This window comes from Carcharhinus amblyrhynchos, chromosome 2, assembly GCF_965287045.1.
Source record: "Carcharhinus amblyrhynchos chromosome 2, sCarAmb.v2.hapA, whole genome shotgun sequence".
NCBI lineage: Eukaryota > Metazoa > Chordata > Chondrichthyes > Carcharhiniformes > Carcharhinidae > Carcharhinus > Carcharhinus amblyrhynchos.
Window position 1 is genome coordinate 110,087,227 of NC_137325.1, and position 18,845 is coordinate 110,106,071.

General features: G+C 42.0%; 1 protein-coding gene across 1 annotated transcript in view; it reads left to right on the plus strand.

Annotated features, from left to right (window-relative positions):
- Positions 1-18,319, plus strand: part of malrd1 (MAM and LDL receptor class A domain containing 1) — a 322,326-nt gene extending 304,007 nt beyond the window's left edge. Inside the window, exons 38-40 of the mRNA XM_080211010.1 lie at positions 8,956-9,034; positions 14,373-14,438; positions 18,085-18,319. Coding sequence (XP_080067136.1) covers positions 8,956-9,034; positions 14,373-14,438; positions 18,085-18,198 — 259 coding nt within the window. The 3' untranslated portion in view covers positions 18,199-18,319. The remainder of the gene's footprint in view (positions 1-8,955; positions 9,035-14,372; positions 14,439-18,084) is intronic.
- The last annotated feature ends 526 nt before the right edge of the window (positions 18,320-18,845 follow it).

Sequence of the window (18,845 nt, forward strand, 5' to 3'; positions counted from 1 at the left end):
GCAAGACTGTTCTCTTCCTGTTGGCGAACACTTCAGCCGTCATGGCATTCGGCCTCTGATCTTCAGATAAGCATTCTCCAAGGCGGCCTTCATGACACATGACAACGCAGAGTCACTGAGCAGAGACTGATAGCCATGTTCCGCAGACATGAGGACGGCCTTAACCGGGATCTTGGGTTCATGTCACACTATCTGTAACCCCCACAACTTGCCTGGGCTTGCAAAATCTCACTAACTGTCCTGTCTGGAGACAACGCACATCTCTTTAACCTGTGCTTAATGCTCTCTCCACTCACATTGTCTGTAAGCGCTGATTACCTGTAAAGACTCGCATTCCAACCATCATTTTGTGAATTGAGTTTGTGTCTTTATATGCCCTGTTTGTGAATAGAACTCCCACTTACCTGACGAAGAAGCAGCATTCTGAAAGCTAGTGGTTTTTGCTACCAAGTAAACCTGTTGGACTTTAACCTGGTGTTGTGAGACTTCTTACTGCACATCTTTAAAGCCAGGGACTGGCAGTTGAAGGCAGTTCCTCAAAGTGGTTGGAAATTTGTTCATAGTATCCCATAGGATTCTGTTCTGGAATTGGTTCTGTTTACTGTGTGCAATGATTTGCTATAGGAACTGTATCCAAAATAACAAATGATGCAAAACTATCAAGCGTAGTGAATAATTCTGTGAACCAAGGGAAAATATAAGAGGATATTGCTCAGATGACGCTATGGGCAAAATAATGGCAGATGGAATTCAATGTCAGTAAGTATGAGGTGGTACATTGTGGTTCAGCAAACTAAAAGTAATAATTATATTTGGGGAAAGTGGGGTGATTTGAAGGAACAGAGCAGTTTACAATTTCAGAACTACAAAACATCTTAAAAGTAATACCTCAAGCAGGTAATGTCATAAAGCTAATGACATTAATTGTAAGATGTGTAAAATAGGTTTTGACTGTGAATGGTTCAATTTTGACTCTTTGCTATTTGAGAGTTAGTAATGATTGACTTCATTAAATCAAGTTTTTATCATTGCTAAAAATAGAGGGAAGGGAACCAAAAGTGAAATCCAGGAATGATTGATTGGTTAGTATGTGCTTGCAGCTCTTGCTTCACATTACCAACATCAGCAGGGTTCAAAAGAGCAGAGAGCAGTTTCACGGAACTACCAGTGCTTGATTTATTACTTTGCATTCCAGCACACAAGCTCAACATCAACTTGGCCACTAAAAGCAATCTGAATATTAACTTTGGCTTCAAAGGTTTTGCTTCTTTCTGAAGCTATTAAAGCAATAATGTGCCAAGTGTGCTTTAGAACTGAGCTTTGAGGACATGCTAGGCAACTGGAAAGATGATCACTAATGAAGCCTTTTGATCGATTGTTTTCTCCTAACTTCCAATGCCCTTCATTGTTACCCAGTATAACTCCAAAATATTGAAAGAGCTAACTAGCAACCTCTGTGTTTATTATCAATATTTGATTCTTATAGATCAAGAGGATGGTAATTTTAATTTGCAACTCATGCTGTGTGAGCTGACCTCAGATGGGCAGTACAAGAGTGCCACAGTTGACCAGCTGAAAGTCCTTGCGTTAGGGAGTGGAAAATTCATCATTGGTCCCACTCATTAGCACTGTACAGGGACAGTCCTTTTGTATCGTTGCTACAGAGGGAGTATGGTGAAGATTTTCCGGGCTGATTCCTGGGATGCCAGGTCTGTAATATGAGGAGAGAGTAAGTCAGTTAGAATTATATTCACTAGAGTTTAGAAGAGTGAGAGTGGATCTCGTAGAAACATGTAAAATTCTAACTGGGTTAGACGGGGTAGATTCAGAAAGAATGTTCCCAATAGTTGGGGGAATCCAGAACTAGGGGTCATAGTTTGAGGATAAGGGATAAACCTTCTGGAACTGAGGTGAGGAGAAATTTCTTCACCCAGAGGGTGATGTATCTATGGAATACACTACCACAGAAAGTAAATGAGACCAAAATGTTGTGTGATTTCAGGAAGGAATTAAACATAGCTCTTGAGGCTAAAGGGACCAAGGCTTATAGGGGGGGAAGGTGGGATCAGTATATTGAATTTGATAATCAGCCATGATCAAAATGAATGGCGGAGTAGGCTCAAAGGGCCAAATGGCCTACTCCTGCTTTTGGTATCTTTATGTCCTAAAGATGGATTGTCTTGATCACTGGAGAAAAAAAATGCAGTCCAACTGTTTGTAATCTTTATCAGGATGCTGTCACAATCATCTAATGGGATAATGACTTGACAAAAAATAAACTGATAATTTTATGTTCGGCAAAGAGAGAGAAAGAATTGTCTTGCTGAGCAATTTGCGATCAAGACCTCCATGTACCATTTCCAGGAGCTCAGGCTGCTAGGATTTCAATTTGAGAAAGGCATTAGGCAGAATCTTACAAGAATTTGGCAGAGTGCCAGTCTGGTGAGAAAGCTGTCATGGAGCTCTCTAATTCCAAAGGCCAGTTTTCTCCCCAGATCTTATCACTTTAACTTCCAAAAAAATGAGTGGATATGGTTTTTGCCGTCAGTCTGGTGGGACCAGGAACCGGCTCCACTGAGGTTGGGCCCCAATCACATAAACAAATATTGTTCTCCCCCATCCCCCATCATTTCACCAGGGAGCTATCAGTGGTCTTCCTTTCCCCCTCACGATCATCACTGGTATATCTGCATCCCCCCCTCCCATCATCGTTGGCACCTCCCCTACCCCCCCCCCTCCCCCCCGACCCTGGCCCTGCCCCCCGCTCTGATCCCATTGTTTTATGTGTCTGCATTCCATTCCCCACCACAAATAGACGAACCCTCACATGTGAGGCTAACATGAGGCTGCCCGGAGCCAAATTGTGCCAGGGAGCACTGCCAGGACACTGCCTTGCCATGTCCCTCTCTACTGGGGGCTAAACAGACCTTTCTGCCCCTGAAGGCATACCCACAGAAGTTTCACATCTGGGTGAACCTGTTGTAAACCTCACCGATGTGACGTCGGCGAGTTATGATACTCTTATGAGGGGTGTTTAACGAGTTTAAAATTTATTAAAATTTATTGCAATGGGGAGTATTATGTCAGTGGTGAGAAGCAACCAAAGTCTGATATCACAAGCTCACTGGCAAATTCATGATTTCCCAGTTTTGTTGGACCTTGAGCTCTCGCTGCTGATCTTGTGGATGGAGGGTGTGGGCTCAAGATCCTGCCTAGTGTGAATCAACACAGAGCAATGCCCATTAAGCTTCATATTCCCTGAGTAAAGATATTTCTCCTGACTTCATGATTGGATTTATTTATTCGCAGTTATTGTATATTTACACCTGGAAACATTGGACGGGATTCTCCCACCCCAGCAACATGTATTGCAGTGGTAAAGACAACCCATCATTGGTCAGCAGCAGGATTTTCCAGTCCTGCCACTGTCAATGATATTTCCTGTCATTTGCACCTCCTGCTGCCAGGGAACCCACATCACAGGGACACTGTCGGCAGGACCGGAAGGTCCCACCGACAAGAACGGACAGAAAATCCCAACCTTTCTCTCCACATCCGTTTTGTCCACCTATTCACAGTTTTGAAGACTTCTACTAACACCTCTAGGTTTTCTCTTTTCTAAAGAAACAGCCCCATCTTTCGCAAAAGCTGTAATCTCTCAGTCCATGGTGCCATCTTTGTAAATCCATTTTGCACTTTTTCTGTCATGTTTCTGTAATTCCTTTTTATGGTGTGGATCTATTTAAATATGGCTTGACCTGTGTGAAATTTAAATTTAACGTAATTTCATTGCGCTTGAGTTTAGTAGCCCGAGAAATAAATTCCAGTGCTTTGCTGGTATTTGTAGTTACTTTGCTGATCTGTGATGCTGCTTTTGATAATTTGTTCCTTTGTGTTTCTAGATTGCTTTTGCTCTTTTACCCCAAACAGTTTCTTATTTTCAATGTTGGTGATGTTTTTGTTTTTCCTCCTCAGGAGTGTCATTTATACATGGTAACATTTATTTGCTATTTAGCTGCTCATTATTGCAGATTTCCTTCCCTAAGGGACATCAGTGAACCAGATGGGTTTTTCCGATAATCAATAATGGTTTCATGGCCATCAGTAGATTCTTAATTCCAGATTTTTTTTATAAGTTCATAAGATATAGGAGCAGAATAAGGCCATTTGGCCCATCGAGTCCATTCCACCATTCAATCATGGCCGATGTGCTCCTCACCCCCATTTTCCTACCTTCTCCCCATAACCCTTCAACCCATTTCCAATTAAAAATCTGTCTAACTCCTCCTTAAATTTACTCACTGTCCCAGCATCCAACGCACTTTGCAGTACCGAATTCCATGGATTCACAATAAAAGCAAATTATTGCACATGCTGGAATCTGAAACAAAAGAGAAAATGCTGGAAAATCTCAGCAGGTTTGGTAGCATCTGTACGAAGAGAAAAGAGCCGATGTTTCAAAATGTCAGCTCTTTTCTCTCCTTACAAATGCTACCAAACCTGCTGAGATTTTCTGGTGTTTTCTCTTTTGGCCACAGATTCACAACCCTTTGGGGTGAAGTAGTTTCTTATCAACTCTGTTTTAAATTTGTTACTCCTTATCCTTTTTTATTGTATTCAAATTCCACCATCTGCCATGGCAGGATTCGACCCCATGTCCCTAAACAGTAGCTGGGTGTCTGGATTAATAGTCTAGCGATAATATCACTCAGCCACCACCTCCCCTTTGTCTTCTTGTGTTATGTTGCCATTTTCCTCACAGTGTAAGCTCTCCCCCTCACTTTGGTACGATCTGCAAATTTTGATATTGAGTTATTCCAAATCATTATAGTGAAGCTGTTGGAAGGTATTTTGAGAGACAGGATCTACAGGCATTTAGAGACACCAGGACTGATTAGGACAGTCAGCATGGCTTTATGAGTGGAAGATCATGTCTCACAAATTTGATTGCATTTTTTGAAGGGGTAACCAAGAAGGTAGATGAGGGAAATTACAGTTGATGTTGTCTACATGGACTTTAGCAAGGCCTTTGACAAGGTGCCACATGGTAGGTTTTTACATAAGGTTAAATCTCACGGGATCCAGGCTGAGGTAGCCAAATTGATACAATTGATGACAGAAGCCAAAGGGTGGTTGTAGAGAGTTGTTTTTCAAACTGGACTCCTGTGACTAGTGGTATGCCTCAGGGATCAGTGCTGGGCCCACTGTTATTTGTCATTTACATTAATGATTCGATGAGAATATAGGAGACACGGTTAGTAAATTTGCAGATGACACCAAGATTGGTGACATGGTGGACAGTGAAGAAAGTTATCTCAGACTGCAACGGGATTTTGATCAATTGGGCTGATAGATGGCAGGTGGAGTTTAGTTTAGATAAATGCGAGGTGATGTACTTTGGTAGATTGAAACAAGACAGAACTTATTCAGTTAATGGTAGGGCGTTGGGGAGAGTTATAGAAAAAAGAGATGTAGGGCTACAGGATCACAGGCAAACAGGAATGTGCCGGCCCTGAACCCCTACCAACTTACACTTGGTTATGTGCATGGTTAATGATCAAATATTTGACCATCTGATTCTATAACGTCTTTTTAATCACTGATCACATTTCAAATTGGATACTCACCTCATTGCATATTAAAATCTTTTACAGCCCTGCACAACAAGTCCACCACGTTGTGAGGTGAGGTCTCTTCTCATCTCAGATCCATAAGATTATACAATGGGATGGTATGGTGGCCTATGGTTAGCGCTGCTGCCTCACAGCACCAGGGATCTGGGTTCAATTCCAGCCTTGAGTGACTGTCTGGAATTTGCACATTCTCCCTGTGTCTGTGTGGGTTTCCTCCGAATGCTCTGGTTTTCCCCCATAGTCCAAAGATGTGCAGGTTAGGTTGATTGCCCATAGTAAATTGCCCCTTACTCGACCGGATGTGTAGACTTGGGGGTGGTGGGAGTGGTGGGACTGGTGGTTAGGGGGTTAGTTGGTTAAATATATGGTGTTACAGAGATGAAGTCTGAGCAGAGAGTCGGTGCAAACTCGCCAACTCTGCTGGAGAGATGGTGTAGACTTGATGGGCCGAATGGCCTGCTTCCTCACTGTAGCGATTCTTTCCTATGATTCTAACTCCATGAGGACAGAAGCTGGTTCTTGAAACCATGGACAGCAGCGTCAGTGGGATAAATGATCCTCGTTGTATAGCATGTCTAGACTTCTGGCATGCCAGATGTGGTTCACTGGATAGCACTTTCACCTCTGGGTCAATGGTTCAATTCCCACTCCAGAGCTTGAGCACAAAAATCAAGGCTGACACAATAGTATAGTACTGAAGGAATACTGTGTTGCCTTTCTAGTGAGATGTTAAACAAAGCTCCACCTGCCTGCTTGGGTGAATGTTAAGGATCATATCGCAGCACTTTGCAGAAGAGCTGTGAAGTTATCCCTGGTCTCTTTACCAGCATTTATCAATAAGCATAAAAAGCAGGTGAATTACTTTTTATTAGAGTTTGCTGTGTGTAAATTGGTTGCAGTATTTTCTATAGCCCTTCACAGGTACCTTGTTGGTTGTAAAGTGCTTTGAAACATCCAATGGTCATGAAATGGGCAATATAAATATAATGTTTTTTATCTGTGATCAAGCAGTGTACGGCTGAATCTTAAGAAGCGTAGCATGTTGACCGTCTAATTTTCATGGCAAAACAACCAAATTTAAATGTAAGGGACACATGCAGAATACCAATTCAGTCTCCCATTTATACAGGATGCGTTCGGCTCATGATCCAATCCATTATAACACATCATAACTTTGGTTTTATGAGCTTTATGACATGCACTCAGGGAATAAAAGGGGACACCTCATTAATAATAAAAATAAAGTTGCTGAATTAGAACTCCAGCCAAAGCTGCTGTGGTTGTCATTACTTCTGTGACTGAACATCAACATTAGTTCAGTATTTTATCAACTAAAGCCTGGTGTTATATTAAAAATGTAAGTATTGCGCTACTTCTCATTAACTGCAGTCTGTTTCCTAACAAGGACCCTCAAGGTTTATAGATTCTCCTGGGAGCATTCGAGCTGCAGAAATTGAGAACTGTTCTTGTTGCTGAGTACAGCAATATGCTTTTGACTTGTTAATGGTTCATAAAAAATCAAAGAACACTTGTCTGCATTTTACTAATGCTATTTTCACCTGTTCCCTTCCCAGAAATACAACAAATTGTCAGCATGATAAGTGCGCACAAATTATTTTGCAAAATGCATGTTTGGGATGATTTTATGAGCCTGCATTGCTGATTAAGGTAATCTTAGGCAGCAAGCACCTGAATTTCCAAGTATGTAGTGCCAGCAGCACCAGTAGAAATATCTGCCTGTCTCTATTTTATGTTTCATAACAAATATTTTCAAATTTCATCATTTTGAAAATTTGGAAGGCATGTTTTTGAAAACATTTGAACGTTAATTATTGAATTATTGTTCTCTTTTGAGGTGAGCAATTATTAGCCCAAAATGGGACATTTCTGCCCCTTGTTGACACCCAGAACCCTTATCAAGGAGATCAGTGATAGGACTGGGAAATCATCGCAGAAGAAAAACATGTTTGTTTAATCACCACTTCAAGTGTCGCTACGCAGACTTATGCGGATTCCCCCATGGCAGGCAGCACCATGGGCTGCTACCTTCATGGCCAACGTTCCTCATTTATATCATTGAAGAATGGCACACGGGTTGTGCATAGAGCAGTCTGCAGCCAAAGAGGAATTGACATAGCAAGCAGACTGCCACTTGAAATGGGTCTATATGAGTAAATTGTTCTCCCAGTGCTCCTTCATGTGCCCCCAAAAAGCACTCTCTTTTGGACTGATAATGAATTTATCCATTTCCCACACCAGGCCATCTTATGGCCTGCCTGGTTGCCAATTTTATGCTAGTACATCAATAAAACATGGACATGCAACAGCCCTGATCACTAGCAAGTGTGTCAAGTGCCCAAAGAAGCAGAGTAGGGAACCTTTGCCCTATCAACCTGGGTTGAATTAAAACCCAGATGACAGAGATGAAGTATTAATGCACTCTATTATGGCATGGTGGCAGAGTGGTTAGCACTGCTGCCTCACAGTGCCAGGGACCCGGGTTTGATTCCCAGCTTGGGTCACTGTCTGTGGGGAGTTTGCACGTTCTCCCCGTTTCTGGGTGGATTTCCTCCAGGTGCTCTGATTTCCCCCCACAGTCTGAAAGACATGCTAGTTAGATGCATTGACCCAAACAGGTGCCAGAGTGTGTTGACTAGGGGAACTTCATTGCAGTGTTAATGTAAGCCTTACTTGTGACTAAATAAACTTTACTTTCTCTTCATTGTTGCCCTGGAGACATGACATCTGTTAAAACACACAAACACACACTGATAAAACTACCCTTTCAAAAGTCCTGATTAATAAATCTATTTATTTGTGGAATGAAAGATTTACAAACTCCTGGTGGTACTTTTGTCGTAGTGATTTTTTTTCCACAATGGTATTTAATGTGACATGATTTAACTTGTCACATATTCTGTTTACAAGCAAACAGAATGAAATGTGACAGACATTCTTGTTCCTGAATTTGACCTGTGTAGCTGCTAAATAAAGGGGGCTCTGCTTGCTTTGAGATGCATATGCCCAGGAGCCAGTCTGACCTTTGTTGCCCAGTTGTGACAATTTCATGCCGCAGGCAATAATGGTACATAATACAAAGCCCAACACATAGCTGAAACTATAGATCCCTGCTGCAATGTGAAGTGATACATTGTTATGACATCCCAGTGCTATGCAACTAAATGAATACTTTTAACTACAGATCAGTAGAAGACAGTTATGGGAAGGTGTTCTATACTCAGAAAGCATTTGTATTTGAAATGTAATCCTAATATTGAAGAGTTTCATTTGCAACTGTTTGGATTAATTTTTTTAATTACAGGAGACCTTCATCAGCAACCAAATGTGATTCAATATCCAACATTCTGAATGGTGATCAAAGGAAAAATTTGAATGCGGAGGTAGGAATCATTTATTTACCTTGTATTTATTTGACAAAACTCATTAAAGCAGCAGGATAATATGTTAGAGAAAAACAATGGTGCACTTTGACTATTGGAACACTGATTCCCCAACTCTTCTCCAACGTAACTCCATGTTAAAACTTGAAAATTAATGTGACCCCAGACACCAACAAAAACAAACTAGAAATAAAGGTCCGTTGTAACATTCAGTATACAATTATTAAGTTACATGTAATATAGATCAATATATAAATATGAAAATCTGAATATTGAAATTCTTTGTAAATAGGATATTTTAATGTACTCAGGCTTCAGGTAAGGTGTTCATATTCTCTGGTTGCAGAAGACTCAGTGAAAGCCCTTCTGCCCCACCCACCCCCCATCCCAACAGCACACAGTCTAATCAGTCTCTCTATCCCTCTACACAAACATACAATGTAATCAGCCACTCTCCCCACCTCTCTCTCTCTCATACACATACATACACTCTCTAATCAGTTCCTCTACCTCTCTACATGGACATACAATGTAATCAGCCCCTCTCCCCAACTCTTTCTCTCACACAAACTGTAATCAGCCACTCTCCCAAGCTTTTATTCTCTCTCTCACACACACACACACACACACACACTGTAATCAGTCCCTCTCCCCACCTCTCTCTCTCTCTCTCTCATACACACATAAACATACTCTCTCGAATCAGTCCCTCTTACTCCTCCAGACATACAATGTAATAAGCACTCTCCCCACCTCTCTCTCCCACACACACACACTGTAATCAGGCCCTCTCTCAACTTCTGTCTCTCTCTCTCGCTAACACACACACACATTCTCTCTCTCTGTTTAATCAGCCCCTCTCTCTCTCACGCACACACTGTAATCAGCCCCACCCACATATCCAAATCAGCCAGATTTGGTGGAGAGGTAGAGTAAGAAGTCTCACAACACCAGGTTAAAGTCCAACAAGTTTATTCGTTAGTAAACCCACAAGCTTTCGGGGTTTGCTCTTTCGTCGGGTGAGTGGAGAGTTCTGGTCTCCTTTTACAGCAGCTCTGGAAGCACCAGCCTCAGCCCAAACCTGTCATGTGCAGTTGATCCACCAACCCTATATTCCCCTTGTGACTACCAGCTATTTATTAACAATTTAATTATTTCCTTACATACTTTTAATTAAAAGGATGTTTAATTAAAACTTGTTCTTTTAAAGTTCACTTCCCCAGACTCCACTGGAATAAGTTGTTGCTGTGGAACACTGTCATTGATGCTTTCCTCTTTCTAACTGGATCATGTAATAATTAGAAAGGTTACTCCCTCACTGATCTTCCACAACCCTTTCACCCACTAATACCAGCCATGTATTCACCAATCTAATTTTCAGATCAATTGGTTTCTTAATCCACTTTCATATCTCTTAGCACATACCAGGTTCTGTTATGGGCCAAGAAACAGGAACTCCTGAAATTAGTGAGTCCTCGTGCGCATATTTTGACATGACCTTCTCTGAAAGAAGAAGAAAAAGAAATCCCAGGGACTAGCTCGCCAATGTAGAAATCAGATCTGATAGAAAAATTCACTAGAAGAAGGGTGAAGTGTGGGGCAGGAGAAAATCAATTATTCACTCATTAAATTTGTAGTTCATAGTTTTAGCATCAGGATCCCCTTGCTGACCTCAAAGAGAGATAGAGAGATAGAGGCACACTGAGAAATTAAGCGACACAAGGGCAAAGGCAAGGCCTGGGCTTCAATGCAGTGTGCAGACTCTAATGTGTGGGTCTAATCAAAAAGGAAAAAAAGAGGCATTCATAAGGCCCAGGCAGCTAAAAACAGATGAGGCGCTGGAGAAATACAGGGAAAGTAGAAAAGAACTCAAACAGGGAGTTAGAAGGGCAAAAAAAGGTCACAAAATGTCCTTGGCAGACAGGATTATGGAGAATCCCAAGGCATTTTATACATACGTTAGGAACAAGAGGGTTGTCAGAGAGAGAGTCAGACTTCTCAAGAACAAAGGAGGGGAAATATGCTTAGAATCCAAGGAAGTAGGTGAGATCCTAAATGAATACTTTGTATCAGTATTCACAAAGGAGAGGGACGCGTTGATTGACAGTGTCTCAGAGGGATATGTTGACCTGTTAGAACAAATCACAATTACAAGGGAAGAAGTGTTAGGTGTTTAGGAAGCATTAAGGTAGACAGATCCCCAGGGCCAGATGGCATCTGTCCTAGATTACTGAGAGAGACAAGAGATGGAATTGTTGGGCCTCTAACAGAAATCTTTCTTTCTTCATTGGTGTTAGGGAGGGAATTCAGGATTTTGACCCAGCGACTATGAAGGAATAGCAATTAATTTCCAAGTCAGGATGGTGAGTGGCTTGGAGGGGAACTTGCAAGTGGTGATGTTCCCATCTGCTGCCCTTGTCCTTCTAGATGGAGGCGATTGTGGGTTTGGAAGGTGCTGTCTGAGGATCTTTAGTGAATTGCTGCAGTGCATCTTGTCACTAGTACACACTGCTGCTACAGAGCATCGGTGGTGGAGGGATTGAATATTTGTAGATATGGTGCCAATCAAGTGGGCTCCTTTGTCCTGGATGGTGTCAAGCTTCTTGAGTGTTGTTGGAGCTGCATCCATCCAGGAAAGTGGGAAATATTCCATCACATTCCTGACTTGTGCCTTGTAGATAGTGAACAGGCTTTGGGGAAACAGGAGGTGAGTTACTTGCTGCAGTATTCCTAGCCTCTGTCCTGTTCTTGTAGCCAATGTGTTTATACGGTGATACCTGTTGAGTTTCTGGCCAATGGTAATCCCAGGGATGTTGACAGTGGGAGATTCAGTGATGGTTACACTATTGAATGTCAAGTGGTTAATGGTGGAAATGTGCTGACATGGCAAACCCATCTTCTGGCTACATAGACTAATGAGCCATTTAAGGGTCATTATTTCTGAGTGCAGAGGGAATTAGAGGTGGTTTAGGGATTCTCCCTCACTTACGTGGGTCTCCCATGCCTCTTGAAGGCCATGCAGCAAACCCTATCAGGATTGCCAAACACCTCCCAAATGTCCTTCCTTCCAAGGAAATGAGTGCCCAATTGAGATGTTATAACAGATTCCAATGTTATCATTGGTTATATTGTAATACGAGGGATCCAGCATCGGGATGAACAGGGAGAAGCAACCCCACAACCGATGGATCAGATCAGTGTTCTGCAGACCTGCCACATCCATTCGTGAATAGTGGCGGGCAACTAAACAACTTAACTGGAGGAGGAGGTGCCACAGGTCCCAATCCTCATGAATTGGAGAGCTCAGCACACCCATGCAAAAAACAAGACTGAAGCATTTGGAATCATCTTCAGCCAAGGTGCCGGGTGAAGGATCCATCGCATCACAGATACCAGTCTTCAGTCAAATGGTAACAAGAATGGCTGAAGGCATTGAATACTGCAAAAACACCTGACAATAGTATTGAAGACATGTGCTCCAGAATAGCCAGTGTTGTGCTTGCTTTTGCCCTAGCTAAGCTGTATCAGTGCAGTTACAATACTGGTTTTGAGGATACGCAGCCATTTGGAAAATTGCCAAGGTGAAGAGCGGGACAAATCAATTCTGGCTAATCAGCCCCCTCTTGATCATCAGCAAGTGATAAATTGTGTCATCAATGATGCTACCAAACAACACTTACAAAACAATAACCCGCTCACTGACTTTCAGTTTAGGATCTGCCAGGGCCTGACCTCATCACAGCCTTGGTCCAAACATGGACAAAAGAGCAGAACTCTAGAGGCATAGTGAGAGTGACTGCCCCTAACATCAAGGCAGCATTTGATTGAATGAGGCATCAAGGTGCAATATCAAAGCTGAAGTCAATGGGAATTGGAGGAAATCCCTGCACTGGTGGGGTCACACTTAGCAGAAAACAAGGCTGTTGTGGTCATTAGATATCAATTATCCCAGGATATTGCTGCAGGAGTTTCTCAGGGTAATGTCCTAGGCTTGGCCATCTTCAGCTGCTTCATCAGTAACCTTACTTCCATCATAAGGTCAGAAGAGGGAGGTTCGCGGATGATTCTGTGCAATGCTGAGTACCTTTTGCAACTCTTAGGTTACTGAAGCAGTCTCTGTCCCTGTGCAGAAAGACCTGAGAAGTTAAGAAAGTCCTCTGTGTGCTATTATAAAGTCATTAGTATGTGTACAGGTGAGATTCCCGTTCAATAAAACTGATAACCCCTTTATTTTCAATGGGCTGTCGGCTTTGTTAAAATGTCAAATGTTGGTATGTCTTTCCTTGGTGTGATGTTATCATCGACTGTGTAAGGGAATTAAATGAGTGTCAGCAGATAGATAATTAACCCAGTGACTATCATTTCAGCTGTGTATATTGATTCCGCTTCACTATGTTGGCTTCGTACTTCATCAAGGCAATACTCCTGCTCATTATGCAAACTAAACTCAATATTAAAGCACGCAATGTTTCCAACCATGAATTTTGTTAAATAAATCATAATTCTTTGCAAAGATTTGAATTAATAAGAAAGACTTTTGTGGTGATTATAGGCCGACTGTATTGGGTTTAATATTTGCCTTCGTCTCTGGGTGTAGATATGCATTTGAGGTTCAACAATGGGCCCTTATTGTCAACCTGTCCTATCACTTTTGAATGATTTATGTACATATACACCTAGGTCCCTCTGCTCCTGCATTCCCTTTAGATTAGTGCTCTTTATTTTATACCCTCATAAAACAAAGTGCCCTTGACTCCAGCTTCTAATCACTATCCAGTAACCGCTGCTGGAATATGAAGAGGTACGGAGGGCAGTGTGAGAGTTTGCTATGGTGCCATCCATGCTCAATAAATAGGTAGCAATCACAGTCTAGGCTTTCATATAGAAAGTATTCACCAAGGGCCATTGCTGCCTGTAGAAATGCAACTGAAGTACCTTGGGGAGAAGAAGGGAGAAAATTGAAAGAAAAAGTGGGGTCCCTGAAGATAAAACATGCTCTTTAAATATGATTGGCATGTATCAGGCAAAGAAAAGAAATCTATTCATCCTTACATTTAATCTAAATACAAAGGACACAAAAAACCTTAATTATGACCAACAGGGTACATGGAAAAAAAAACGAACAAAAAGTCTTCGTTGAGACTTGTTAAGTTTACAAGACAAATGTTTCTTTCTGTAAGAACGGTATCCCTGGATTTGTCCAGTTTTACTCAATAAGCTCATGATTAGACAAGTTGTTCTGTGGTGTTTGTTTTCCTGACAGTTCTCAGTGTGAAACCATGTAATGTAACTGACTGTTTGCCAAAGCTGCACCATTCTACTGTGCTTTCTGTTCCAGTTTGCAGTGAAGGACCTTTTGACTCGTCCAGCTATCAGTGTTTACCCCTGGCACACTTCATATAAGGTAAGGTCAGATACAGCCAGCTTTTGATAAGAATGGTTTTGCGAAGTTAGGATAAGAACATAAGAACATAAGAAATAGGAGCAGGAGTAGGCCATCTGGCCCTTCGAGCCTGCCCCGCCATTCAATAAGATCATGGCTGATCTGTCGTGGCTCAGTTCCACTTTCCCGCCCTCTCCCCATAACCCTTAATCCCCTCTCTTATCAAAAACCCATCAACCCGCTTCTTAAAAATATTTAGCGAGGCAGCCTCCACCACTTCAACGGGCAGAGAATTCCAGAGATTCACCACCCTTTGAGTGAAGAAGTTCCTCCTCAACTCCGTTCTGAACCGCCCCCCCTTTATCTTGAGGCTGTGCCCCCTAGTCCTACTGTCTTTTTTGAGCGGGAAGAGTCTTTCCACCTCTATCCTATCCATCCCATTCATCATCTTATACGTCTCAATGAGATCTCCCCTCATTCTTCTAAACTCTAACGAGTACAAGCCTAGTTTATTCAGCCTCTCCTCATAGCTCAACCCCCTCAACTCCGGTATCAGCCTAGTAAACCTCCTCTGCACTCCCTCCAAGGCCAAAATATCCTTGCGCAGGTGCGGCGCCCAAAACTGCACACAGTACTCCAGCTGCGGCCTCACCAATGCCCTATACAGCTGCAGCAAGACCTCCCTACTTTTATATTCAATCCCCCTCGCTATGAAGGCCAGCATCCCATTCGCCTTCCTGACCACCTGCTGCACTGTTTCATAATTTGCCTCATTACTACACTGTGGCACAATATTAATGATGAATAATTGTGTTGAATAAGCTGTTCTGAAAGGCATAAAAAAGAAGGGACATGGAGAGGCTGCACAAAATAAAGTACTACTCTAAAGTGGATGCAGAAGCAGAGGCGTATATGTGCATAAGTCATTAAAGGTGACAGGACAGATTGAGAAAGCAGTTAAAAGCATACTGTAATTGAATACAAGAACAAGGAGGTTATGTTGAACTTGTATAAGGTGCTAGTTAGACTTGAGCTGGAATTTTACATATAGCTCTGGGCATCACGTTTTAGGTAGGATGTGAAGGCATTGGAGAGAGTGCAGAAGAGGTTTGAGAGAATGGATCCAGGGATAAGGAACTTCAGTTATGAAGCAAGATTGGAGATCTTTAATTTGGAGAAGAGATGGCTGAAAGGATATTTGATGGAGGTATTCAAAATCACGAGGGGCCTGGACAGAGAAGATGGGGAGAAATTGTCCCTCCCATGAAAGAATTGAGAATGAAAGCACACAGTCTTAAAGTAAATGCAAAAGAAGCAAAAATGATATGAGAAAAAATATCTTGTTCACACAGTGAGTGGTTAGGGTCTGGAATACACTGCCTGAGAGTATGGTGGAGACAGGATCAATCAAAGCATTCAGGAAGGAATTCAATGATTACTTGGAAAGAAGCAATCTGCTAGGTTACAGGGTGAAGGCAGGACAACGACATTGGATGACTTGCTGATTTGAAGAGGCAATGTAGACACAATGAGCCTCTTCCTGCGCCATGATTCTGTGAAATTGGCAAGAGGATATTTCCAAATGTTACCACAATTGCCAGATAGCTCATCTTTAATATTGAAATAAAAGTGGTTCCAATACCGATTTCCTAAAATTTTTCCAAAATTCAAGAAACGTAGGGCTGAATGTTTGGTTCAAGTTGTGAGCCTGATGTCAGACCGATTTCTGGGTCAAGAACCCATATGTGAGCATAAAGGAACATTGGATGCAGTCTTCCTGGAGGAGATCAATTAAGAAGCTGTCTTCAATAAAATTGTGAGGAGGGGAAAACACAGCACTGTTTTGGCCATTTGCCCAGCTCCACAACCCTCCTGCCTCTACATTGGAAAATATGAAATTAGAAAAAACACTTCCCAAATTCTGGCGCTCTGAAAACCTACTATTTACTCCCATATCTGCTTTCTGTCTGGAAGCCAGCTAGCAATCCATTCTACCACTTGGCCCCGGACTCCACGTTCTCTAACCTTATTCATAATATATGGACACTTCATCAAAAGCCTTTTGAAAATCCAGATTAACCAATCCACTGCATTACCATTGTCATCTCCCTGTTACCTCTTCATAAAATTCGTTAAGGTTAGTCAAGCAAAATTTTCCTTTGCTAATTATTCACTATTATATTTTTCATTTCATAGAATCATAGAACCCTACAGTGTAGGAAGAGGCCCTTCGGCCCATCAAGTCTGCACCAAACACAATCCCACCCAGCCCCTACCCCCATATCCCAACATATTATACCCACCAATCACTCTAACCTACGCATCCCTGGACACTAAGGGGCAGTTTCTTAGCATGACCAATCAACCTAACCCATACATCTTTGGACTGTGGGAGGAAACCGGAGTACCCTGAGGAAACCCACTCAGACATGAGGAGAATGTGCAAACTCCACACAGACAGTGACCCAAGCCAGGAATCAAACCCAGGACCCTGGAGCTATGAAGCAACGGTGCTAACCACTGTGCTACCATGTCGCCCATTTCTAGATGTTCTTCTATTCGCTCCTTTTGTAAGGATTTCATTATTTTTCTTCCACTGACATTAAGCTCTCTGGTCTATAATTGCCAGGATATGTTCCATTTTTCTCCTTCAATATAGAAATTACATTAGCTAAGGGCAGATACTTCCCAAAATTTCACAGAGCGCTGGAGGAGGCAAGAAAAGCTGTGTGAAACTCATTGGTTTCGCAGCTACCTATTCTCACCAGATCAAATAGCACTTGTGCAATTGTAAAGTGCTGGCAAGGATTACACAGCCAGCTTGGGGAGTGTGGGGGAGACGGGGGGAGGCGGTGGTGCCTTAACAAACTGGGAAGAGAGAATGGGGTGTTCTTTTTAAAGGGCTCCTCATTATCTCAAAGACAGACATTGGGATACCTCCTCCTCTGCTGGCTTTGGGGCACCCCCTCCCCTCATCATCTCCACTTCCACACCCTGCATGCATAAAGCCCCCATCATCCATCAAACCCCTCTAACTACCCTGGCACAATGGGGCAATACAAAGTGCTCATCCTGTCGGGAGGCAGTGCCAGGACACTTCCCTGCCATGTTCCTCACCTATGCTCACCTCCGCAAAGGTGAGTCATCACAAATATTTTTCACTTCCAGAAATCCCAGGAGGGATTCTTGCCAGCGTGACACCATGTCAGCGGGGCAAGGGAGCATCTCTCGATCCCAGAAGCAATGGCGTTAAGCCATGTAATGACATTTAAATGAATTATATTTATGGAAATCAGTTTAACACCCTTTCCAAACCCACAGCAATGTGGATGGCGCTTGTACCCACCCAGTCCTGTCAACGCTGCAAAGTTCTCCTTACTATCATCTGGGACTTGTGTCCAAATTGAGAGACCTGTCTCATAGACAAGTCAAGCAACAGTTTTTGTGAACCTTTTTAAGTTTTGTAAGCTTTTGGCAAACTTCTCTATTTAAAATTATTTAAGTAAGGACGTAGTGTTTGTGCATATCAATGCAGCTGGAGCTCTGACTCTAATTATCTTTTAAGTTTAACACATTGTAGGCGTCCCTACATTGGTTCAGACTAGAAGATAATGCAAGAAAATTGTTTCGAAGTAATAAGTTTGGCATTTCTTGTTCATTTTTACAGGCGTTTTCCAATGTATCAGATGTACCCACTTCCTTTTCCAACCCTCTGTATGATGATAAAGGAGGGAACGGAGAAACATCAGTAGAAAGAATTTCTGGAATTTTGCAAATGTAATCAAAAGAATTCTGGAAACATTTAAAAACTATATACTTGCTATTAAATTGTGAATCTCTGAGCTAAGTTAACCAATTTATTATGGTGCTCAAAACTGTTTTTATGATTCTTACTACAATAAAAAAATGCCTTTCTGACAACAGCCATAAGAATGCTTATTCCAAATAAGTATGTTCAAGCTTTTTTCGTGAACCTTTTTAAGTTTTGTAAGCTTTTGGCAAACTTCTGTGTTTAAAATCATTAAGTAAGGACGTTGTGTTTGTGCACATCAATGCAGTTGGAGCTGTGACTATTTAATTACCTTGAATTTAAAGGTTTCCCTTGTTGATCATAAATTGAATTGATGTCATGTTTAATGTGAGCAAAGAGGACCATGTGTTGCAGTACATATGGAAGGCATCATTAAGATAGAGACTGGAGTAAAATAAAACTGTCAAACGGCACCGTGTTGAAAAAATATATCATCAAATGCATTCGCACTGAAGCTGATTGGGTAGCAATTTTACCAAATCAGCATATTTGTCTATTTGCTGTGATGTGTCAGGTCACAGTGTTGCTTAATGTGTCCCATTGGGCGATCAACATCTCCTTGGCGCCAACTGCATGGGTATCTTGTCCTTTTCAAAACTCATTGTCAAGTCACAGAC